The sequence below is a fragment of the Pongo pygmaeus genome, chromosome 17 (genome assembly GCF_028885625.2).
Source record: "Pongo pygmaeus isolate AG05252 chromosome 17, NHGRI_mPonPyg2-v2.0_pri, whole genome shotgun sequence".
NCBI classification, from domain to species: Eukaryota; Metazoa; Chordata; class Mammalia; order Primates; family Hominidae; genus Pongo; species Pongo pygmaeus.
This window is the reverse complement of record NC_072390.2, coordinates 28946000-28971950: the sequence shown is the minus strand read 5'-3', so window position 1 is coordinate 28971950 and position 25951 is coordinate 28946000. Positions and strand designations below refer to the sequence as shown.

Genomic DNA, 25951 nt, shown 5'->3' with positions numbered 1-25951 from the left:
GGTCATCATTTGGCTTATGATTAATATTTAAAGTACTAAGAAGCATCTACATTAAAACAGTGATAGTATTCTCAGTGACTGTCAAGTAATTTGGAACCATGTTGACAGCACAAACACTTGGTATCTGACTAAACTCTTTTGGCTGGAAAGCTTCTGGGTATCTCAAAGTTTCACAAGGAGTTTTAACAAATAGGAATTTCCACAGAACAATCTTCCTGCACCTGCAGGGCTAAATACAAATTCAGGCTATCAAAAACAAAATGCACATGTGCATGTCTTCCAGATTCTATTTAATGTATAGGCATAGATAGAAAAATTCCATTTTTAAAATATAATTCAGGCATAGGTGAAGAACTTAAATTTGGGGTAGGGTGAATTCCCTTTACTTAAATTTCAAGTAACGAAGACAGAGAGAGAATAGAAATGTGTTCAAATAAGGCTTTCTTGTTTCTAGGACAATTAGGAGGTTAAACCAGGAAGATGTCTCTGTTCCTCCAACAACCCCCAGCCCCTCCCAAAAATAAATGCAACCCTATCATCCTGCAGAAGGCTGGAATTTCCTTTTCAGGACATAAAGTATTTCTTTCTGAAATCATAGTAGATTATAATAATAGCTATGAAGAGGGGAAGGAGGTAGAGCAGGACAAGAAAGTGGGGGGAGGTGGGAACGCCACGACTGTGCCTTGTTTAGAGCGAAAGGGGATGAAATGAGGAACCACTTCTATTTTCATCATGAATAAAGTTGGTGAGTCATCAGGCAGGAGAGAGGAGGCTGGGAACAACGTGACCCACTAAGGATTCTGCTCCAAGGACAGTGGGTTTCCCGCTGGGCACCCACTCTTAAGTGCAGATCGGGAGACTGAGACAGGAACACCCGCCGTGGGCAGGCCAGGCTGGAAGGATAGAGGACTGTGGTCGAACCTAGGCAAGTTCTGGCAAGGACAAGGTCTGCGGAGGCCAGGCTGGGCTAGTGTTCTGAATAAACGGGGGGTCGGTGGTCAGAGTACACAGGGCTACCAAGAGGGGCTGAGAAAAGGCTGTGAGAAAAGCAAGGGACAAGAGAAAGAGTGATTTTAAGAACCACTTGTATTTAAGAAAGTCATCTATATGCCAGACACTGTAGTATGCCGGACACTCGATATACACAATGTGGAATTCTTCAGGAAACTCCCTGAGAAGTAGGTGATATTATCTGCTGTTTTCAGTTAAATCAACTAAGAGTCAGGGAGGTGCCTCCACACAGTGAGGGGAAGCAGTGGAGGGCTTACTGAGGCAGCGCAGGTAAAAGCACCAGCAAACAATACGAACCTCTCCCGGGAACCAGAGGGCAGAGAGGAACTAAAACAAGAAGAAAGAAACCCAAGTCAGGCTTCCAGGAGATCGCAATTTCACCGAGAGACAAAATACACCTACACGTAACCACGCAGAATGGCACAAAAAGCAGCCAGAGATGTTAAGAATACACCCACACGTAACCACACAGAATGGCACAAAAAGCAGCCAGAGGTGTTAAGTACACAACTGATAAACAGAGAAACCACAATTCACAAAGATCCCTCCAGCAAAGCGTGCAGGCAAGGTGAAAGGTGGGGCCAACCTGGACAGAGAAAAATCGCTTAAGGAACTGTTGTAAAAATGCATGAGGAAAAAAACCCAGGGTGCACCATAAATGAAGACAGTAGTGCTACGGAGTGAGAGTAGCAATAGAACAATTATGAGGCAAAGCTGGAGCAGATTAGATTGCCAAACGCACACAGAGCGAAGAGGAGAGGGCGGAACAAGCTGGCTGCAGGGGAACAGAGCACAGGGTCCTTCACAGGGACAGGGAGCCCCAGGAGCTGGCTCCACCGAGCGGGGCTGAAAGGTCTGGATGTACTGAGGTCTGCCTGCCCTCCAGGTGAGGAGGCGGGAAGACCAGGAGAAAGACCCGGGAGGGGGCGCAGGAGCTGTGTTGCGACTCAGTGGGATGGCAGTTAAGGAGCTGGATGAACTGACCCAAAGGTCAGGTTGCGGAGGCTGGAGATGGGAAAGGACGTTAGAAAAATCCAGAAAGAGAAAATGCAGTCTAAAATTTCAAGAAGCCAGTCTGGACTAAGAAGATGAGTTAGGGAGGAAAATGCAGAACCAAGGGACACTATTTTTTCATAAAGATGGAACAGACAACAGACTTAAGCATATTTGCATTCTAAAAGGAAATATTCTTTTCTTTTCTTTTTTTTTTTTTTTTTTTTAGATGGAGTTTCGCTCTTGTTGCCCAGGCTGGAGTGCAATGGCGCAATCTCGGCTCACCGCAACCTCCGCTTCCCGGGTTCAAGCGATTCTCCTGCCTCAGCCTCCGGAGCAGCTGGGATTACAGGCATGCACCACTACACCCGGCTAATTTTGTATTTTTAGTAGAGACAGGGTTTCTCCATGTTGGTCAGGCTGGTCTCTAACTCCCGACCTCAGGTGATCCGCCCACCTCGGCCTCCCAAAGTGCTGGGATTACAGGCGTGACCCACCTCGCCTGGCTCTAAAAGGAAATGTTCAAAAGAGAAAAAACGTCAACTTACAGGCAGGCCATGAGATAACTGATGGAGTAAGATCTCTAGAAAGGCAGGAATGGAAAGGATGCAGAGCACAGGTGCAGGAGGCTGAAGAGAAGGGACACTTCTTCCAGGACCACAGGGGAAAGAGGCAGGAAGAGGTGTGCTGAGTGATGGTCTGCAGGGGGCAGTGGAAGGTCTCACCACATGCAGTAAGGGACTGAAGGCTTCAGGTGGGAGGAAAGATGCCTGCCAGCATAGACCTGCTTTCCTAGGGAGCAGGGAGAGCCCAGACTAACACCACAGAAGGACGGCCAGACAACGCCTGCACGCTGAGGCTGTGCATCTGCAGGGCCACAGCTATCTGCAAGGCCTTATGGTTCCTACTCAGCAGTGCTTGGCACCTGGGGTAGAGAAGTTAGGCAGTGAATATGCATTAGTCAGGAGCTGGGATTGCGGTGGGCACGGATGGGGAGATGACAGCAGGGAGGCAAGGGACTGAAGATCCTGGCAAGAGCATGGCTGACATGAAGGAACTGGGCTGAGCTGGAAAGATGTGAAGCCAGGAGGGAGACAACAAAGGAACTACAAGTCTTAAAAGAAAAAGCGGTGCTGTAAGAATAAGCGACAGAAAAGTCTGGAAAGACAGCGGACAAAATCAGATGGTGAGATTAAAGTTTACCACTGCAGAGGAGGTTCAACTGTGACTTATGCCATGTGTTCACGAACGCAGATGGGTTCAACTGAAAAGGGGGCACCGGTTCCTGGCGTGGAGGCACCCAAGGTCTTAGGAGGTGGATGGACTGTCATGTGGGCAAAGCAATGTCCCAGGGTGAGAACAGGACTGGGTGGGAGAGGGTGGAGGAGGGGAGGGAGCAGAAGGAGGTGAACAGTGTGAGCAGACACACATGCACACACACCCTATTGAGGCAGCAAGAGTGGAAATAGCAGTGATGTGACTGCATAAATCGCCAAGAAGGGAGGGTTGGGCATGCAAGTGGAAACAGGTTAAGAAAGGAGTGGTTGGAGCTGGAGTAGGCTAGGCCTGCCTGAACCCTGAGGGAGAAGTGGATGTGGCACAGGGGCACCCAGGAGGCAGAGTGCCCAGGGGAAGCAGGCATGCACCTGGCCACAGGGAGGAGGGAACAACGTGTTGAGCTCTTGGGAAAATTGCATAATTTGTTTTGCCACAGGCAGGACTGCAAAGGCCACAGAAGAATAATTTGGGAGAGAGCCAACCCATGAGAAGTCACTCAGATCAGGGTCAGAAACAGAACAAGAACAATGGAAAGAGGATGACACCACTGATGGGCACCTAGGTCAATTCAATGTCTTTGCTATGGTGAATAGTCCTGCAATGAACATGCAACTCCATGTGCCTTTCTTTCTCTGCAGCCTTGCAAGTATCTGTTGTTTTTTGACTTTATAATAATAAGCATTCTGACTGCTGTGAGATGGTATCTCGTTGTGGTTTTAATTTTTTAATTTGCATTTCTCTGATGATTAGTGATGTTGAGCATTTTTTATGTTTGTTGGCCACTTGTATGTCTTCTTTTGAGAAGTGTCTGTTCATGTCTTTTGCCCATTTTTTATTTTTTGCTTTTTCTTCTTTTTTCTTCTCCTTTCTCCTTCTCCATCTCCTTCATTCTTCTTTTGCCCATTTTTAATGCGTTAATTGGTTTTTGCTTATTGAATCTAGTTCCTTATAGATTCTGGATATATTAGATCTTTGTCATCTGCATAGTTTGTGAATATTTTCTCCCATTTTTTAGGTTGTCTCTTTACTCTGTTGATGGTTTCTTTTGCTGTGCAGAAGCCCTTTAGTTTAATTAGGTCTCAGTTGTCAAATTTTGTTTTTGCTGTAATTGCTTTTGAGGATTTAGTCATAAATTCTTTCTCAAGACCAATGTTGAGAATGGTGTCTCTTAGGTTTTCTTTTAGAACTCTTATAGTTTGAGGTCTTACATTTAAATTATTAATTCATCTTGATTTAGTTTTTCTATATGGTGAAAGGTAGGGAGTCTAGTTTTAATCTTCTGTATATGGCTAGCCAGCTATCCCAGCACCATTTATAGAATAGGGAGTCCTTTCCCCATTGCTTTTTTTCTGTCAACTTTGTCAAAGATAAGATGGCTGTACGTGTGCAGCTTTATTTCTGGGCTCTTTATTCTGTTCCATTGTTCTACGTATCTGTTTTTGTACCAGTACCATGCTGTTTTGGTTTCTGTAGCCTTGCAGTATAGTTTGAAGTCAGGTAATATGATGCCTCTGGCTTTGTTATTTTTGCTTAGGATTGCTTTCACTATTTGGGCTCTTTTTTAGTTCCCTGTGAATTTTAGAGTAAGTTTTTTTGGTTCTGTGAAAAATGACATTGGTAGTTTGATAGGAATAATGTTGAATCTATAGATTTCTTTGGGCAGTATGGCCACTTTAATGATGTTGATTCTTCCCACCCACGAGCATGGAATGTTTTTCTAGTTGTTTATGTCAACTTTGATTTCTTTTAGCCGTGTTTTGTAGTTCTCCTTGAAAAGATCTTTCACCTTCTTGGTTAAATGTATTCCTAGATATTTTTCTCTGTGTGTGCCTATTGTAATTGGGATTGTGTTCTTGATTTTCTCTCAGCTTGAACATTATTGTTGTATAGAAATGCTACTGACTTTTGTACACTGATTTTGTATCCTGAAACTTTACTGAATTCATTTATCAGTCCCAGGAGCCTTTTGGCAGAATCTTTAGGGTTTTCCAAGCATAGAATTAAGTTTTATTTTCAACATTTCGGTGTCAAAAGCTGAAGGGTTCCATCTCAGCTGGCTGACCTGAACAACATTATACTAATATTTATGCAATGAAAATGAACATTAATAGTCAAAAGCACAATGTCAATATAAAATTGAGTTTAGTCTGATGCTCCTTCTTGGAAAGCTGACATGAACCATCTGCCTTTTTGATTATATTAAAACCTATTTTTAATTATAGACAAGCTTATTTCATCTGAAAATATAAATTCAAGTTAGAGTAACACTGCAATCTTGAACACAAGCATCTTCTTTAGTTATTAGGGCAAATCAGACATAATAATTGGTGAGCTTAATTCTCTCCTCATTCAGGGTCGAGTGAGGTCTCATCTCACACATGCAATGCCTAATAAATTCATTACTTGTGGGCAATTAACATTCTACCTCAGATTGTTGCTGTGTTATTATGGGCATATCATATCCCAACTAGCCGGCAAGATCCTAAGACACCATGTCATACGTTCTTTAGTGTTTTGGCCAGTCTTACATGGCACTTTGCACACACAGAGTCTTAAACATGTGGGCAGCTTGAGTGTTAGATTATGACTGGAGAGAAAGGCAGTCCAACATGTCAAACATGTCTGTTTTCTCACACACTAATGCTTTGCTGTTACTTTCAGAGATGACAAATATTAGAGTTCAAAAGCTTGAGAAAGTCCTTAGCCAAAGAATCATCAAAGGGTGCATCACCTGCTCACCACCTGCCTCCCTCAAAGAGTCTCTCCAACTCTCTCCAGCCTCCCAAGGGGGCCCCCTCCTGTCTGTATGTCCCACAACGTTGTGCCCCTCCCACTTACTGCCTTCCAGCACCTCTTTTGTCATCTCTCTATAAAGTCAAGGGGGAAAGCTACATGACCCAGAGCCTATGATTACACCATTCCCAACACCATCATAAGGATTTATTTCAGGAACAGAAATCCCACATTTGCCCTTTTGGTCTTTTTTTAGTTAACACCAGGTCATGAGGGAAAATCTGAGGGAGAAATTCTCAGTCCTGCAGGTGTTCTTGCTCTGGCTGATGGGGCTTAAAGGCTCTTAGAGGAGAAGCTCTAGAATAATGTTAATACCCTGACGGGCTGAGATGTGGGGCAACACAGGAGCTGGACAGGGAATCTAGCACTTGGCTGCCATCAGCCAAAACTTTCCTTGCTCTGAAAATTAGTCCACACTTCACCCTTAACACCCAAACATCTGATTTAATCCTGGCGGCAGAGTTGGGGGGTGGGGTGTAAGAGAGGACCCCTGCCCTAGGACCCTGATCTGAGGACACAGCACAGGTGTGACTCCTAAGCCACAGCAGCCATTGGGGCGCAAACCTCACCTATGTTCTTTGGCTCAACCTCAAATCCTGGACCTTGACCCCGCTACCTCTGCCCTTGGGTGTCACAGTGCCTGATAGTTCTCAGGCAGCTCTTGTTTTGGCCTACTCTGTTCTACCCTCCCAACCTGCAGTGGCCCTGTGGCAAGGGCAGGAAGGCCCTGTAGCGGGGAAAGGGCAAGGTGACTATGAGCTACACTGAACTGCCCTGGTCCCAGCCAACCACCTTCAAAAATCTTTACACTCAGAAGCGAGAAGAGTTTCCCTAGAAGTCACTCAACAGCGACTGATCATCTGAGCACACTCAACACAGCAGGCACTGCCAGTATACATGAAGGAAAATCCCTTACCTTACTGAGCTTGCACCTTTTGATGGAAGAAACTCCCTAAGTCTTATCAGGTGAAAGCAATGTGGGGAAACATGGACCTGACTCCTAGACAGAAACTGCACAGTTCTTAAACCTTCTATGGTAGTCAGCCTCAAACCTGCACAAAGAATGCAGGAGGTTCTCAAGCTACACATGTCCAGGCCCAGCCCCTGAGGGTCTGATTTAGTAGGTCTCAGGAAGACCCACGCTGTGCTCTCCAAAGCTCACAAAAGTAGATGGTGCAAAGGCTAGGTTAAGAACGCTGCTCTAGATGTTCTCATTTTCCATGGTATGACCTTCATACTGTTTGTTAGTGAAGCATACCACCTAGACAACAAAAGGACATGCATCATTTCTTGAACACGAGGGGTCTGCATTTGGTTTCCTTTCTTTTCCTCTTTGCTATACCTCTTCTTCCCGGTCCCACTGCCATATCCAGGATTACAAATGCTGGCCCTTTCACATGCTAACAAATACTAGATGTAACTCAACAGATGTCATGAAAAGTAAACCAAATAAAAAGTTGCAGTTTCCTGCTGTAAAGAAATGGGCTGGGCACGGCGGCTTACGCCTGTAATCCCCAGCACTTTGGGAGGCCGAGGCAGGCAGATCATGAGGTCAGGAGATGGAGACCACCCTGGCCAACACAGTGAAACCCCATCTCTACTAAAAATACAAAAATTAGCTGGGCGTGGTGGCACGCACCTGTAATCCCAGCTTCTCAGAGGCTGAGGCAGGAGAATCACTTGAACCAGGGAGTTGGAGGTTGCTGCAAGCCAAGATCACGCCACTGCACTCCAGCCTGGCGATAGAGCCAGACTCCGTCTCACAAAAAAAAAAAAAAGAAAAAAAAAGAAAGTAAAGTAATGAGGCAAATCTGATGCATATAAATTTCCCCAAAACATCTAAAACTCAGACCAAGAAGAACAAAAAGACTATCAGAAGATTTGGTGTCTTGGATAAAAATGATCCCCTGTAAGGCCCTGGTGCTAGCAGATGGTCAAGGAAGTCTACACCAGCTGCTCTGTTCACCTTTCTAGCCATGTATGCCAGGATTCAGGGGTTTCAATGTCTTTTCTAACATCTTGCTTGACTCACCACTCCTTTTTTTTTTTTCTTCTTCTTCTTCTTCTTCTTCTTCTTATTATTATTATTATACTTTAGGCTCTATGGTACATGTGCGCAACGTGCAGGTAAGTTACATATGTATACATGTGCCATGCTGGTGCACTGCACCCACCAACTCGTCATCTAGCATTAGGTATATCTCCCAATGCTATCCCTCCCCCCTCCCCCCACCCCACAACAGTCCCCGAAGTGTGATGTTCCCCTTCCTGTGTCCATGTGTTCTCATTGTTCATTCACCACTCTTAGAAACACATCCAAACAGATCCCTAATATAAGTAAAACCTAACACTTTATTGAGCATTTATAGTATGCACATTGCATCCTGTATCCTTTATGGGTACAACTGATTTAGTCCTCCAGCCACCCAAGGAGAAAGGTAGGGAACTTTTCCTACCTCATGGATGAGGAAACTGAATTGAATGACTTCCCCAAGGTCACAGAGCTGGCAGGTGGAGGCACCGGGCTCCAGCCCACTCTGAAACACTAAAGCTCTGATTAGGTTTGTGGGGTCATTTTCCAGCAGAGCTTACAAATAATTCAAATAAGTTGATGGGCTATCTAGGAAAGTCATTTCATTTTAACTAAGCCTCTTAAGTGTTGCTTCCTTGCAAAAATATAAGTCCTTCAGTGGCTGACCTTGGAAAACAGCTCAACAGGTGCTGCGACAGCCTTCTGTTCTTTCAAGTACCACTCCCAAGACCATGCTCCCTGTGCAGCCGCTGAAGGGACTGGAAGAGAAAACACAATGACTTTTCTCAAAACGATTAGTGAAAGGAAAATAATAAAACTTACTTGACAATAAACTCAAGAAGCAGGCTAATTAGTTAAATTGGTAGTTGAAAGACCCAGCAACTAAGAAGAGCCTTCTCTCTCGATTCATATGAACGTTTAGTAAAATCACCTAACCACTCCGTATTCAGCTCTTCCTGTTTCGGACCAGGTTAATGAATATGTCCCACCCTCAAGAAAATGCCTAGTGAACTCTCAAATTAGGTACCATCTTGCTCCTCTCTAAGAGGGTGAACAGGCATAGGCTTTCTGGAAAGTGATTTAGTTAATTTTACAGTGAATAGTCTAAAGTTTTTCATAATCTCCTTCCACTTTCATACTTCTTTTTGCTGTGAATGTCAATTGGCACAACCTGTGGAAAGGTAATGTGGCAGTATTTGTCAAAACTTAAAAATCGTTCCTGGCCTGGTGTGGTGACTCACGCCTGTAATCCCAGCACTTTGGGAGGCCAAGGCAGGTGGATCACCTGAGGTCAAGAGTTTGAGACCAGCCTGGCCAACATGGTGAAACCCCGTCTCTACGAAAAATACAAAAATTAGCCGGGCATCGTGGCAGGTGCCTGTAATCCCAGCTACTCGGAAAGCTGAAGCAGAATTGCTTGAACCCAGGAGGTGGAGGTTGCAGTGAGCCAAGATCGCACTACTGCACTCCAGCCTGGGCCACAAGAGCGAAACCTCATCTTGGGGAAAAAAAAAAATCGTTCCTAAAAGTTGAACCAGCAGCTCTCCTAGGAATTTGTCTTAATGCAATCACAGTAGATGCACCCAAGGGGCAAAACACAAGAGTTTTTTTCCTAGAATCCCACATCAAATTAAACACTGGAAACAAAGTAAAGGTCCACAAAGGAGGAGGTAATTAAACGCATTACATGGACATGCCCTTTCAAAACCAGCCAGTAAATTGCTTTGTAGACAACTGTCTAAAGGCAGAGAAGGACTATGTAATGATATACTACTAAGTAGGAAAAAGAAGCAGTTAAGGAAACAAACTGATCATTTTTGGTAAATGTGTAATAGATTAAATAAGACTAAACTTACATAAATCAGTGCCAGAATTATAAATAATTCCTTCCCAATTTTCTTTGTGCTTTCTTTTTCTGCTTTCCAAATTTTCTAGATGAATAGCTAATCTTTGTAATTCAACAAAATTATCATTTTTGAATAACAAAAGCTGACAAAAAGGATTAATATTTATCTCAGGTTTACATTCTACTCCCCAGTAACTTCTTCTCTAGGATTACATACTAAGAAAGTAGTTAAGCACTGATAAAAGTTGATGGTAAAAATGTACATCACAAAATAACAGCAAAATGCAAAGTAGTATTAATATGGGAAGGAGGTTAAAGAAACTATTGTACATACATACATATATGATTCTGAGGTTATCGAAAACTATATTTTTATGTTTTATGTATTTAATATATTTTCAGAATTATCTGGGTTAAGTAAAAAAACTAAGTAAAGACACAAAACGATGTCTACTTAGATCATATCTGCTGTTTTGTGTCCTTACTTATGCTAAGTGAAATAAGTTAGGCACAGAAAGATAAATACTGCATGATCTTATAGACATGCAATAAAAATAGTCAAACTCGTTGAAGCAGTGCTTAAAAAGGTGGTTACCAGAGGCTGGATGAGAAAGGAATCGGGAATGGGGAGGTGTTGCCCAAAGGATACAACGTTCCAGTTAAGACAGCAGGTATAAGCTTTAGAGATATGTTCCACAGCATGCTGACTATAGTGAATAATGTTATATACCTCAAAACTGCTAAAAGACTAGATTTTAAATATTCTCATGACAAAAAACATAAGTATGTGAGGTGACGGATATGTTAATTCACTTGATGTAATCATTCCACAAACATATATCAAAAATTACATTTTACCCCATAAATATATACAATTATTTGTCATTTAAAAATAAAATAACAACATACATACATATATATTATACAAATTATTCCATACATTAAGACATTCATTTATTCACATATTTATACAGCACCTTTTATGTGCTAATCAACAGGCATACGTGTGTCCACACAACCAAACACATTCGCATAGAAAAGCAATTGGAAAGAAACAGCAGAATACTAACAGTGGCTACATGTGGATGGCAAGATTGACGTAAATATTCTTTCTTTATTTAACACAATCTATATTTAAAAAATTATCTACAAGTATTACTACTTAGCTATACACACACACATCCTTGGAGAATACTCATCAGAAAACGCTGAGTCCTAATTTTAGCATCTATCTTTGCTGTGAATGTTCCAGAAGAAGATGCAGATGGTAAAAGGTCAGTGCTACATCAGCACCAGAGATGACAGGAGGTAAGATGCACCTCTCACTAGAACATTTGAAACCTCTCGAGACAATACAACAAACTGACTGAATAACAAACACAAAATCCATCAATTGGGCAGGAATAATTCATGTAAACTTTTTGTCATTAAAAAATTTCTGGCCAGGTGCAGTGGCTTACGCCTGTAATCCCAGCACTTTGGGAAGCCGAGGCGGGTGGATCACCTGAGATCAGGAGTTCGAGACCAGCCTGGTCAACATGGTGAAACCCCATCTCTACTAAAAATACAAAATTAGCCAGGTGTAATGGTGCATGCCTATAATCCCAGCTACTTGGGAGGCTGAGGCAGGAGAATTGCTTGAACCTGGGAGGCAGAGGTTGTAGTGAGTGAAGATTGCACCATTGCACTCCAGCCTGGGCAACAGAGTGAAACTCCATCTTGGAAAAAAATAAAATAATAATAATAATAATAATAATAATAATTTCTGAGCCCCTGTTAATATGACAAGTGTGCATGAAAATGTTACGTGGAAATTTTATCCATTTCCACTAAAGTGAGTAAAATCTGCTGTCTAGTAGATGAAAAATAAATCATATATACTTTATTTCTTTTGCTACCCATATATGTTATTGACAACAAAGGGAAGTAATTTAAACATAGCTAATAAAGAAAAACATCATATCAATTTATAGCTAAAAATTAGACTCAAAAAAGCATGGACATTAATATTCACTATCTGTTACAACACTAACTCGTTATTGCTAGGTACACTTACTAATGTATGAGAAATTTTTAAAGCATTTTAATTATCAAATAAGACACCAGAATTGTCATCGATGGATTTTCTTGTATTGTTTGGAAATATTGAGACGTCATGGTGTGATTTCCATCAAGGAGCTCACAGTCCATTGGCCCATTAGAATGCCTAAAGGTTTGCACTGTTTCTGCCACGAGATGGTTTATTTTGCCAGAGAGAGAAAGCAATCTGACAAACCCTGAAGATGCTCCAGGAAGACTATTCAACAGCCCAATTTCCACACAAGCATTTTGCTGCATTACAGTTATGTGCTTTACAAAAAACATTACAGCAGTGTTGGCTATAAAGCAAATACAGATATCTCATTTTCTACAACAGCTGTGTTCTTTAAAAGATTGCATGTAATTTCTCAATTTAATCATATTTCCAATTGTCACGCATTATCACTTCACCAAAAGTAAACTCTATCTAAGGCCTCCTTTTATGATCACATATGTACCAAAGAACCTTTTAAAATTGATCAAAAATAAGAATACATAATATCAAGCAATAAAAACTTTCATTGAATTGCATATTTTGGTGAAGCAAGAGGATTACTCAGTAACGTCGTACCTGCAAGTGAGATGAGGGAATACCAAGTTTGCTTGCACCTCAGAGCCTGTAGACGGGTCCTCCCTGGTCACTGAATTATAAAGGGATTCTCTCACCTCTGTTTCTCACCATGTTGTTTCATTTTTTACAGAAAGTACTTTAGCTGAAATTAACCATATTCTACTTGGAAGTAGAATATAAGCTTCTAAAAAGGAGGGGAAACCGTCTTGGTATTTTCATCATTGTTTCTCTGGAGCTACAATCATGCCTCACCATAAATATTTGTTTAATGGCCCAGGAGCGGTGGCTCACACCTGTAATCCCAGCACTTTGGGAGGCCAAGGCAGTTGAATCACCTGAGGTCAGGAGTTCGAGACCAGCCTGGCCAACACGGTCAAACCCCATCTCTACTAAAAATACCAAAAATTAGCCGGGCATAGTGACGGGAGCCTGTAATCCCAGCTACTCAGGAGGCTGAGACAGGAGAATCGCTTGAACCTGGGAGGCAGAGATTGCAATGAGCCTGAACCCGGGAGGCAGAGATTGCGCCATTGCACTCCAGCCTGGGCAATAAGAGCAAAACTCTGTCTCAAAAAAAAAATTATTTAATGAATTAAAGGAAAGGAAGACAGGCAGAATAGCACTCTGGGCCTTAAATATGAATTCAAATGTGTCTATTTTGACCAATTCATTTCTCAGTTTCCTGGAGAGAAGGAACCAATTATGACACAACACTGCTTCAGTCACTAAATTTATTTTTTCTGCTGTTTTCTCAGACATACTACAGATATGGCACTCATTTTATGGAATATTAGATATTCCATAAACCAACTTCATAAACCCTAAATTCCATTTCTTCTCACTATATTCATTGGCTATAGCAAAATGTTCCAATTATTAACCTTCTGCCAAACATTATATAATAAACAAAATATATTTGATTAAATATTACCTGTCACTTAATATATACATATGTATACCAGGTACTGATTGGGGTATGTGTATGTGTATATGTGTGTGTGTGTGAGCACATACGTGTGAATGTATACATATTCACTTGTTATTTACAACATTGAATATTAGATTAATAGCTCTATCTTATTGTTCTGAAAAGCTGAAGCTCATAGAGATCACACAGTTCACACATTTGGAAAACTCTGTATGTAAACAAAATCCCTAGCTCGGGCACCGCCACTATACACTGCTGACTCACTCTAGTACACACAGTCAAAATGGAACAGAAATTCCTATTTAATTAGTTACTTTTAAGTTTAAAAGCACCATAAAATTAAGTTTGCAGGAAAATGAATAAGGTCACTCATGGACGGTGGCTTTGTAAATTTGATTAAAACTTTTGAAAGTTGCCGGGCGCAGTGGCTCACGCCTGTAATCCCAGCACTTTGGGAGGCTGAGGCGAATCACGAAGTCAGGAGATCGAGACCATCCTAACACAGTGAAACCCCATCTCTACTAAAAATACAAAAAATTAGCCAGGAGTGGTGGTGGGTGCCTGTAGTCCCAGCTACTTGGGAGGCTGAGGCAGGAGAATGGCGTGAACCCGGGAAGCAGAGCATACAGTAAGCCAAGATCACACTACTACACTTCAGCTTGGGTGACGGAGCAAGACTCTGCCTCAAAAAACAAACAAACAAAAAAAAACTTTTGAAAGTCATGGTGACAATACATATTTATAGCCAAAAATTAAGATGTTACAATTCACTGATCTATTCATCCCAACTTTAATATTTTATTCTAAAAATGCAAAAGGAATAAATTCAGCCTTTACAACAGTACGAAGTTGGAAAAACATCTAAATATCCAACAATAGAAGTCAAATTATCGTTATGATCACACATTACTTTTTAAATATGAATTAAGCGCAGTTTATATGAACATTGTCTTTAGAACTGTACATGTTTGTATACAAATAAAAAATCATAAGAAAAAAACGAAAAGCATGTGTTAAGACAATGAGATTCGTGAAGCAAGACAAAGGCTGACAGATTTGGCCACAAGAACATCCAATTCTAGGAAACTGCACAGTACTTATCAGTAATTTTATGAACCCAAAATGCAAATGGCAGGGGGTAAAGAATGAATCAACTGTCATTCTTAAGGATACAACCACGTATATCTTAAGAGTGGCCCTTTCCCAATTCCATTAGCCGTAAACACAACCTTTCATGGTGATATTTCCATTTCATTTCAAAAGTTATGCTGCACATAACTCCGTCAGGAAATGCCTTAGAATATGTGAGAAACAACTGTCAGTGGCAACCAACCACACCGTTATAAATAGCGCCTTCTTTTGTGGTACCAACTGGAAATGATACGATCTTCCTAATCTGAACAACTGATCGCTACTGAACAATACCCCGCTTAGGCCACAGCTGCAAACTCACATTTTAGTCCCTCTGCCAGGTCACTGTGAGGGGACCCTTTCCATGCTCTGCCTACATTTTTCACGTGCGCAGTCAGGCTGCTTTTCATTTCAGTACTACCGAATTTAAATTCATGTAGTGCTCTTCTCCCCAGGCAAAGCAGCTACTGAGAGAATCCAACTTCTCCCTCACACCGCATTTACTCGAGTCGGGGAGATAGGCGTGTAGACAGATAAACATCACCCATAACCTGACATTTGGTGGGACTCAGTGTTTTGACGAATAAACAAGCAGACACAAGTGCTAATAGGCACAGTTAAGAAACCCAAACAATGTGTCTGGAATCAAAATGAAGGAGGATTTACTCTGAACACAGAAAGCTTCCCAGAGGACAATTCTATGAGACCAAGAGAAATTTGGCAAGCAATCCAGGGAGAAGCAGCATGGGCAAAGCTAGGAGAGTGGAAAGAAAGAGCTGCTTCTGCAAATGCCAGAGTCTGGGAAGGTTTCAGCACAAAGTTTGCAGGGATCCGCTCAGCAGAAGGCTGCACTGCAGGGGCTGGAGGGGCAAACGTAAGACCATGCAGGTTCCTCAAATTTGGCCTAGCAGGTTTGGTCTTTATTCTTGTGGTTTAGAGAACCACTTGGAGACTTTCGAGTGGTAGATGATATCAGCAGAACTTCCTCTATGAATCAGCACTAGATAAGGATGAAATGGATGGAGAGACACGCAGTGGAGACTGAGAATGACAACACAATAGTCCAAACAAGTGACAGTGTGGGTGTGACCTAAACAAAGGGGGGCATGCAGTGCCCGCTGTGGTTACAGAGCCCGGGGGGCGTGAGGGGAACGGTGAAATGAATCTTCGAAGGGTACAAAGTCTCTGTTAGACCGCAGCAGTGGTTCGGGGTTGGTTTTGTTTTTTGTTTGTTTTTGTTTTTGTTTGGTTTTCAGTTCTATTGCACACCATGGTAAATGTGGTTAATAGAGTATTGCACATTTCAAAACCGCTAAGAAAGTAAATTTCAAATGTTCTCTCTGCAAAAACATGTTAAGTATTTGAGGTGATGGCTAGTTAACTAGTTTTATTTAATTATTCCACATTGTATTTATAAATTATAGTATCACTTTGTACACACTAAATTAACACAATTTATAAGTTGTCAATTTACAATAAAAAAGGTAGAAAAGAAATGGAGAGAAAATGCAGAAATACGATCAACAGGCACAGGGTGGGGCGGCAAAGGGAAAAGGCAAAATAGTCCCGAAGCTGCCGGGCATGAGGAAGGGCCGAGCAGGTGGAGGGACCAGCGCAGAACGCGGAGGAAACTGGCAGTTATTTTCCAAGATGTTAAACTTTTGGTATCCAGAATAATCTACGATAAGTGTACATAATAATCTGTAAAAAAAACACACATTCTACAAAAGGCAATGCAAAGCTTTTCAAACAGAGGCAGCCACGGGGATGACACCGAGGAAGAAGAGCCGAGGTCAGGAAAGGCGCTCCCTCGGACGTGAGTGAGGTCGGGAAGGCGCACGAGGGAGGCAGCGTTGGAAGGAGGCGACTGAGACCTGGGGGCTCCGGGGACAGGGTTTTCCAGGGGCAGGGAGATCAGCAGCATTAAAGGCTCTGCTCGCCTAAGTAAGATGCAGATGGGAGAAACTGCTGGATCTGACAGCCAGGGTGTCACTGGGACCGCAGAGGCAGAGATTTCAGCAGAGCGGTGAGATCAAAAGTCAGACTGCAGAAGTCAAAGCGTGAAAGGAACAACTGGAGAAATTTGCAAATGAACTGGGAGGCAGGTGACATAAGCTCTTGACGGGGGAAAAAGAGAAAGGAAGTATTCGTTGACTGTTGTTAAGCATATCAGGAGACAGGACGTCTCAGTTCTTCCCTTGAGGGAAATGCACCCAGAGAGAGAGAAAGAAGGCTCACAGAACAGAGCGATAATCGATGGGAGGGAGAGGCAGAACAGACAGGTAGCATTGGGAACACAGGTAGGGGGCGGACCCTGAGATAAAAAGGCAGGTGGTGAATGAGGTTAAAAGCAGAGGAGTTTTAGGCTGCTAGGGAAGAAGATGGGAGGGCACACTACCAAATACCCTCACCTCCTTCATGAGGTAGGATGGCATCTGCTAAGAGTAAAGGTCACAGCGGTGCCTTCAGGAGCATGGGGAAAGGGAGAGTTACGGAAATTGAACTAGGCCTGAATATAAGGAATACAGAACAGTTCTGACAGCCCCACTGCATTAAACTGGTGGTTCTGCAGATGAGGCGACCGGCACCAGGGGACTTTCTCCAACAGCTCCTGACAGTCGGAAGTGGGAGCAGACGGTTACATTTGCGGACAGCTGGGGGCTGAAGAGGAGATGGCCAAGTGGCTGAGAGACTTTAAGCCATGAGAATGTGAGATAAAATGCTTGAAGAGTCCCAACTGGCCTGGGAGGCAAAGGAAGTCAGAAGACAACCAACAAACAACAAGAAAGAATGGAAAAGCTAAAATACAAAACAGGATTTTTTATAAGATTACACAGAAATGAAGGAGAGGGAAGAGCTGGGAGGTGTGAGCGTATGATCAAGAAGGGGATTTCGGAGTTAAGATCTGGTGACTCAACAGTTTATTCATCCAATGCAAAGTGTGGTCATCCCTGGAAACTTGTTAGAAACACAAATGTGGGGACCACACCTCAGATTTAATGAATCAGAAACTGTGATTGGGACCAGCAATCCACTCAAACAATCCTTCCAAGTGATTATAATGCATGTGAAAGTTTGAGAATCACTGTTCTACTATAATGTGAAGAAACCTGCAAAGTAAAGGAACAAATCATTCTGAAGGAGCTCATCAAAGTTTTCCCAAACCATGTTACACGCCTTAAAGATTAAGGTTCTCAAAATGTGATACCCAAACCAGCAGCATCAGTGTCACCCAGAAAATTGCTAGAAGTAAAAATTTGGGAGCATCAGTGAAAATGTGGGCCTCTACTGAATCAAAAACTCTGGGAATAGGCCCCAGCAATCTGTTTCCACAAGCCCTCCAGGTGATTCTGATGCAGCTAACTTTGAGAACTATTGCACCCTATGAGGGCCAGTTTCCTGTTGCAGGTGGCCCTAGACAGGACAGCCTCAGAATTCCGACTACAGTCCCTGTTCTTGAATTTCCATGAGTCTCCATCCTCCCCAAACATGTATTTTTGCACTACAGCCCATTACTTGAGCAAGCTTGAGTGATTTCTGTTCCTTGCAAAAGAAAGCATCTGATTAAACACCATGCCGAGAATTTCGGTCTTCAGTCTATGTGTACTGTGAAGCCAGTGAATGCTTTAAGCAAAGAAATGTCATAGTAAGTTTTGGACTTGTTTCTCCTCTGCCCTGCCTATTGTTTTTGTGGCTGTTTTGATTTTTTTTTAAAAAGATACTACTGATGGCAATTTTAGGGATCATGGTGTAGAATAAGAAAGGAAGACTGATCATAGAAATATCAGGAAGGAGATCATGGTGCATGCAGGCATGATATGACGAGGTCTCGATTTGAGATAGCTCTCCCTTTCCCAATGCTGTGAGGACTGAGAGGAGCAGAAAGAATGCAAAGAGCCATCTGAACGAGACGTGACAAAACTGGAGAATCAATGAGATGAGAAAGAGGACTCTGACATTTCTAGCTTAGGAGAGTGAATTTATGATTATGCCTGCCACTATGCAAGACAAAACTAGAGGAGTGGGAAGTGAGAAGGGGCAGCCAGAGAAACGGGAGGAATGCAGGTGGAAATGCTTTCAAGTAGAGAACTTCACTGTCAAATTTGATTTAAAAAGTAAAACAGCATGAGGACTCAACAAAGACAACTGAATTGAGTTAACTAGAAAGACGTCAGTGGCCTTTACCTGAGGCTGGCTACAGTGCTTGACTGAAGATGCAGGAAAAAGTAGGGATGTGAGGCTGGAGAAAGAGGTGACATCAGGGGCAAGTGGGAGGGTTTGCCTCGGGATCGTTTCCACTGAGAAAACAGGGAATGTGTGCTGATGCAGGCAGGCCTGGAGGTAAGCAAGAGAAGGCTGGAGGACAGTCTGTGATGAGGACGAGGCTCACAGGTGTGCATGTGGAAACATGCACTAAAATGGTACCTTCACATGTGGCAAACTCAATCATGACATTGCATTAATGGGAAATCATCAAGGATTTTTAGCCATACTCAATCATGAGACTGCATTAATAGGGAAATCATCAAAGTTTTATTCATGTATGACAAGACAAAGGGAAAAAATATCCAAGTGAGGTGCTCATTGGTTCAGTCAACACTTATTAAGTACTGTGAAAGGAAAATAAATCTCAGGACCCCAAAATCACTAAGCCAAAGGGAAAGGTCAAGCTGGGAACTGCTTAGGGCAAACCTGCCTCCCACTCTGTTCCTACATAAGATAGCTACAAAGACAAAAAGCTACATACCTCCTTCTCAATTTGTCCACAAGGAAATTCCTCGTGGACAAAGGACAGACAGAACTCAAAGTCATCCCTCTGCTCACTGAGATAAATGTGTATCTGATTGCTTCCTTTGGAAAGGCTAATTAGAAACTCAAAGAAATGCAACCATTTGTCTCTTACCTACCTATGACCTAGGAGCTCCCTCCCTGCTTCGAGGTGTCCCGCCTTTCCGGATCAAGCCAGGGTACAGCTTACATATATTGACTGATGTCTCATGTCTCCCTAAAATGTATAAAATGAAGCTGTGCCCGGACCACCTCAGGCCCATGTCATCAGGACCTCCTGAGGGCGCATCCTTAACCTTGGCAAAATAATTTTTTAAATTGATTGAGACCTGTCTCCAGTACCTTTTGGCTTACAGTACCTTCTATGAGACAGACCCTGTGTTAGGTGGTAATGATTCAAATAAGGTTAAGATATGGTTCTTGCCCTTAAAGAGCTTGCAGCTTAGTGGAGGAACTAGATAACTATCATACAAGGAAAATCCAATTGCAAACATATGAGCTAAGGGCTAAGAATACAGTGGACAGAGTAATCAACATTGTCATGAGGACAGTATTCATCCAGTCCTCATTTTTCATTCAAAAAATATTAATTGAATGCTTATTATGTGCTCAGAGCTTATAATCCAGCACAAAACAAAGCATTAAAAAAAAAAAAAAAAAAAAACCCTACCTGTATCCGTCATAAATTCTAGTGGGTGAAGACACACAATAAACAAGACAAATAAGTAAAATACATGGCATGTCAGACAACAGTAAGTGTTAAGGAGAAAAATAAAGACAAAGAAAAGAAATAGGAAATGCTAGCAGTTAGGGGCTCTGTAAATTTCAGATGTGGTGACTTATGAGAAACAAGGAAGACAAGAAAAGAACAGAATTGCATCTTTAAAAGAACAGAATTGCATCTTTAAAGCACTGAAAGCCATAAAACTGTCAAGTAAGAATTATATATCCAATGAAAACATCCTTCAAAAATGAGAGTAAAATAAAAAAAATTTTCAGATTAAATAAAAAATGATTTTTACATGTCTACAATTTCATTTCTAGAGTGCAAGTTTCCACTCTTGATTGAGTTCTTCCTTACCCTAGAGTGTTTATTTTGTCTCTTAAAAATATTCTTATAAAACATTTTCTAAGTCTTTAATCTATTTGAAATTTATTTTTATACAGACAAAGGCCACTTGGGCAAGCATAACCAATTAAATAAAAAATCTATGCTTTGTCCTCCTGAGCTGATTTACCATCTTTCTCATATATTACATGCTCACATATCTCCTTCTGGTTTCTCTATCCTGTTCCACAGATTGCTGTTTCTATTACTATACCACCAGAATGTCGGGAATTTAGGCATAAAAACATTTTATTCAATTGAAATTAAAACCAGTTGAGATTCTATTTTACAAGTGAAATAAATATTAATGTGGGAGAGCTGTCATTTTTGTGGTATAGCTTTCCATTTATTCAAATAGTAATTTCTATCCTTCAGTAGGGTTTTTCAGTTTTCTTCATATAAGGCCCTTCCCATGTCTTATTCAACTTACTCTAAATATTTTACATTGTATTGCTATTACGAATGGAATATTTTTCCTTTTTTAGTTTCTAAGTGCTGATGGTTGAAATACAGAAAAGGTAATAATAAGTTTTTGTATTTATCTTATATCCCACCACTTCAACATTCTTGTATTAATTCCAATAGTTTATCATTAGATTCTCCTGGGTTTTCTAGGTATAAAATCTTATCATGTGTAAATATGTGTCTTATCATCTGTAAATATGCAGCTAAGTGGAGGAACCATATATATGTGTTTATATATTCATATAAACAGAACCATACATGTGTTTATATATACATGTATACATATATACAAATACATATCTATGTATATATAAACACATATATATGTATTTTTTAATCTCTTCTTTCCAAAGTTTGTAGTGCTCATTTAATTTTCTTTCTTATTTCATTTGCTAAAAATTCCAAGACAATAATGAATATTAATGATGATAGTGGTATCCCTGGCTGTTTCCTGAATTGAATTGAAGAGTTTTAATGTTTTGCTATATATTTGCTGTTACATTATGGTAAATAATTTTTATTATATTCAATCCTATTTTACATAAGTTGTTTTGCAAGGAATGGAAGTTAAATTTTATCGAAAGCCATTTTAGTATCTAGAGATCATTAATGGCTAGTCATGTAGTTTAATTTATGGCTGTATATATTATGTTGGCAGATTTTATAATACTGAACCCTGTTTTATCACTGAATTTTACATTACTCATCATTATACCTCCTTAGTAATATACCAGCATATCATTCTTCTAATATATTGCTGGATTATATTTGCCAATATCTATCTGGAATTTCATATTTGTGTTTATATGTGATATGCATCTATAGTCTAGTTTTGTTTTTTGTAGTGTCTTCCTCAGGTTTCATTTATTGGCTTTACAAAGAAACTTTCTCCTTTCTCTGTGACCTGGAAGAGCTTGACTATCACTGGAATTATCTGTTCTTTAAAAGATAAAGATCAGTGCTGCTGTGAGCCCCTCTGGCCCTCACTTATCAGCGTCTTCTACTGGTCTATTCAAATGTTCAACTTTTCTTGAGTGCCCTGTGATAATCTGCAGTTTGCTTGGAAATCACCTGGTCCTTCCACGTGTTCAAATGGATTTCTATAGAGATATATGTATTATTCTTTCTTTTACTTAAAAAAAAATAAAATTCTTCCACATCTTTGGTTTTCCCCTTCTCGTTTAGTAATTAAACTTAAGATCATATGGAACATAATACTGGTTTCTGGCCTACAAGAATGGGTAAACAGTGACAGGGTTAAAAGTGACCAGGAATGTAGAGAAAAAATTGGGGGCAGGGGTGGTGATTTGATATCGGTGAAGGACAGCCAAGTAGAATTCACTTTCAGCATAGAGTTGAGGCGTAAATCTGCAGCTAGGCAGCATAACCAGAATAGCATCAAGATGATAACAAAAGTCACCCAGAGAAAAAGTGCAAAATGAGAAGAAAACATAGTTGAAACACAAGGGAATCCCAACATGTAAATGGAAGACAGAGAGTGAAGAACTGATAAAACAAAAAGCATTGAGACATAAAAGCTAGGACAGACTGATATATCAGATTACAAGGAAAGAACAAGAGAAGAGTGAGGAGAAGAGGAGGGGGAAGGAGAGGGGAAGAAGAAGGAGAGGAAATAGTCAACACCTCACTTGAAAGTCAGATGGGTGAATGTGGACACAGGGATGAAGACAAGAAGAAACTGCCAAACAGATGGAGGATCACTTTAACAGCAGGACTGAATGCTGAACAGAATTCCTGAATGGGCCGAGTCCTGTCACTAGAGACGAATCAAAAACAAAGAAATCTCAGATTTCTTACTGGGATATTCATGTGATGTTGAAGTCTGCAGTAAAGAGCACATCTGTGTGCAGATTTCCCACTGTTAACTGATTTCTCCCTTGCCATGTAGTAGATGTGGGGAAGGAAGGTCTATGAATATAATTTGCATCACTGAGACTCCATAAAATATACTCCATATAATTAGGAGGGTAATATTAAGATAATCCCTCATGGATACCACCCCGTAAGTCATCAAATTAACCACCACCTATATGAGATGGCAGTACTCACTTCATGAAGTAATGCACTACATATTTCCCTAGACCTTTTTCCTCTATATATACTACAGTCATCTCATGTAATAGACTAAATATAATATAGCTCCAGTTATCACTGCTACTTTCATTAATTTGACTCTGTGAGTCAGAATTTAGATTTTCCTCTATTCAAGACATCCCCTGGTGGGCTTCAATTAATGGACACACTTAAAATATTATTCAAGATTACTTTTTCCCTTGACACTAAAAATGTTTCAAATAAATTCTTTTCAAAATCATATCTCAACTCCACAGCTTGCTAACCTTTCGAAACACTAGTCATTCTCAATGAATGTAAATTTAAAATCCGTAAAGGAACACTGAATTTCAGTTCACTAGCAGATCACTTGAGGTAAAAGGAGGGTATTTCTATTAGTTGAAAGCTAAATTAGCACTGTTTAAAAGAAAAATTTAATGTAAAATCATCTAAAACAGTTTCATAAAATAAAATCCCTGGAAAGTGCATTCGAAGCAGCCAGTGAAGGGTTCTATTAGTTCACAGGGGCATTTTCCCCACTGAGCTTTTTATGACTCTTTTGGAATGAGAGTCCCTTTGTCCTGACTTGAATTACAATGTTGTGTCAATGTAACCAGAAAGTGCAATCTCTGTTAGACCTAATGACTGAAAGCCCTAAACTATGTGCTAAAGGAGCTCCATAACAGCACTGTTCCCTTAGCAACAGGTACAAGATAATTCCCATTTCCTTCAAGGAAACCTAAAGTGATTGTTCTGTAGCTTCAAATGTGTGATAGGTAGGATAACGGCCTTCCAAAGATGTTCACATCCTTATCCTTAGAAACTGTGAATTCATTATCTGACATGGCAAAATAATTTTGCAGAGGTGGTTAAGCTAAAGTCCTTGAGATGGAGAGAGTGTCTTGGATTATCCCAGTGGCCCCAGTGTAATCACAGGAGTCCTAAGTGGAAGAGCTTTCCCAGCTGTGGCCAGAGGAAAAAGTGACCATGACAGGAGCAGAAGAAAGATGCAACCTTACTAGTTTTGAAGATGGAGGAAGGGGCCATGAGCCAAGGCATGCAAAAACTGGAAAAGACAAGGAAACAGATCCTCCCCTTGGGCCTTCAGAAGGAAGCAGCCCTCCTCACACCCTGACTCTGGCCCAGAGAGACCCACATCACACTTCTAACCTACAGAACTGGAAGATAATAAATTTCTACTGCTTGAGCCGCTATGTCTGTGCTGATGGCAGAAAGAGGAAATTAATACAGAACGTACATCAGGAATAATCAGTGCTGATATTTAGTAAACTGTTCAAACTCACCACCAAAAAGTTTCTAAATGCTCAATAACTGGGAAAATTGACAAAATAGTCATATTTAATTTGTCTGAAAAATAAAAAGTAATTCATAAAGAATAAATTAGTTTAACACAATAGTTATCACATGGTAGGTACTGTATTCTCTGATTTGAACTCAGGTTCACTGTATGAAATATAAAACAAAGCATCCATAGGTAACATTTTCCTCTCTTTGAGCTGATGTTCAGGGAAATAATTAATGATACACACATAGACGGCACCAAAGAAGACTTCACTATCCTACTGTTTTTGTACATAAAGCTTATGGTGTTAATTCTCCAAAATAGTTTTAAATACAGTCATAAATTGTCAGGGCTTAAATGTATTTAACAAATCAGGTAACCATTTTAAAGACAAAAAGGATGGTTTCCCCCAAGGTTTACTTGTGGCAGTAATGTCTTATTTCATGGACCAATTACCCTAGTAAGCCATAAATGTGCCACTGATTTGAATAACTGGTTTCAATTCTCAAGCATCCTTTCTGTGTTTTAAAAAGCATCAATAAAATAGAATTTCCTTGTGAAATTAAATCCTGATCTACTTAATTCAGATTTGCTATTATAAAAAATTAATTATGACAACAACTAGCTGAGAAAAATTATAAATATTTTCTCCTAAAATCCTAAGCACAATGAAGACAACTACAGGTAAATAGAAGTGCTAGGAAAATAGCAAACCATGGTAATGTAGTTATCAACATAGAGCAAAATTAAAATAATACTATCATAAACTTTTAAAAACTGGCTTTAGATAACTTGATGCTCATTTGGGGAACGAATACGTTTCTACTTGAAAATCCATTATCACCCAGACAGATTCATTCTGGGTTATCTATTACCAATACAGAGCTCCACAATACGTCTCCACAAGAGACGCTATCACATTCCTGCCGAAAGCTTCAAAGTCCTTTTATTAACTATGGGACAGTGTCCAACCAGCTGAGCACAGCAAACAAAGTGCTTCTCCAGGAGCCCAAACCAACTTTCAGCCTCATCAACTGTTCTCTCTAGTTACTAATTAAACCAATACTCATGGAGGACCTACTGTGTACTAGGCTCTATGGGCACAAAAGGAAACAAAATTGTCCATCACACTTCCCTCACGAGCTTTAAAATCTGCTGGAGAGGGATCAAATAATCTGAAATATAACTGCAAATCATACTAAGTAAGTGCTTTCACAGAATACAAGGCCCTGAGAGCACAGAATAGGAGCCCAAGACTTGTCTGAGAAATCAGGAAAAGCTTCCCTGACAAGTGGCATGGCAGCCAGAGCTTTTAGCAACACATGTACCTATAATTAGGCAAAGGAAGGACTTGGAGAGGGAGAGGAGGTACATTTCAGGCAGAAAGGATGGCAGGTACAAGGGTTCCATGGCAGGACCTCAAATAAGGCCAGCACTGTGGGAGCAGGAGGAAAGAAGGGGCACATTGCAGGAGACGAGGCTCGGGAGACTGGAAAGGGCCAGATGCTTCAGAGCTTGGAGGCCTTAGTTAGGATTTTGCCCACATCCTATC

The 25951-nt window shown here is 40.9% G+C and overlaps 1 protein-coding gene across 5 annotated transcripts in view; it reads right to left on the bottom strand.

Moving 5' to 3' along the window:
- L3MBTL4 (L3MBTL histone methyl-lysine binding protein 4) overlaps positions 1–25951 on the bottom strand; it is a 462348-nt gene that overhangs the window by 302729 nt on the left and 133668 nt on the right. For 4 of the 5 annotated variants that reach the window (XM_054460568.2, XM_054460567.2, XM_054460572.1 and 1 more), the window contains exon 5: positions 8774–8865. In XM_054460568.2, the coding sequence (XP_054316543.1) occupies positions 8774–8865 (92 nt within the window). Of the gene's footprint in view, positions 1–7714; positions 8083–8773; positions 8866–25951 lie in introns of those variants that run through there. The other variant, XM_054460570.2, reaches the window with a different exon arrangement.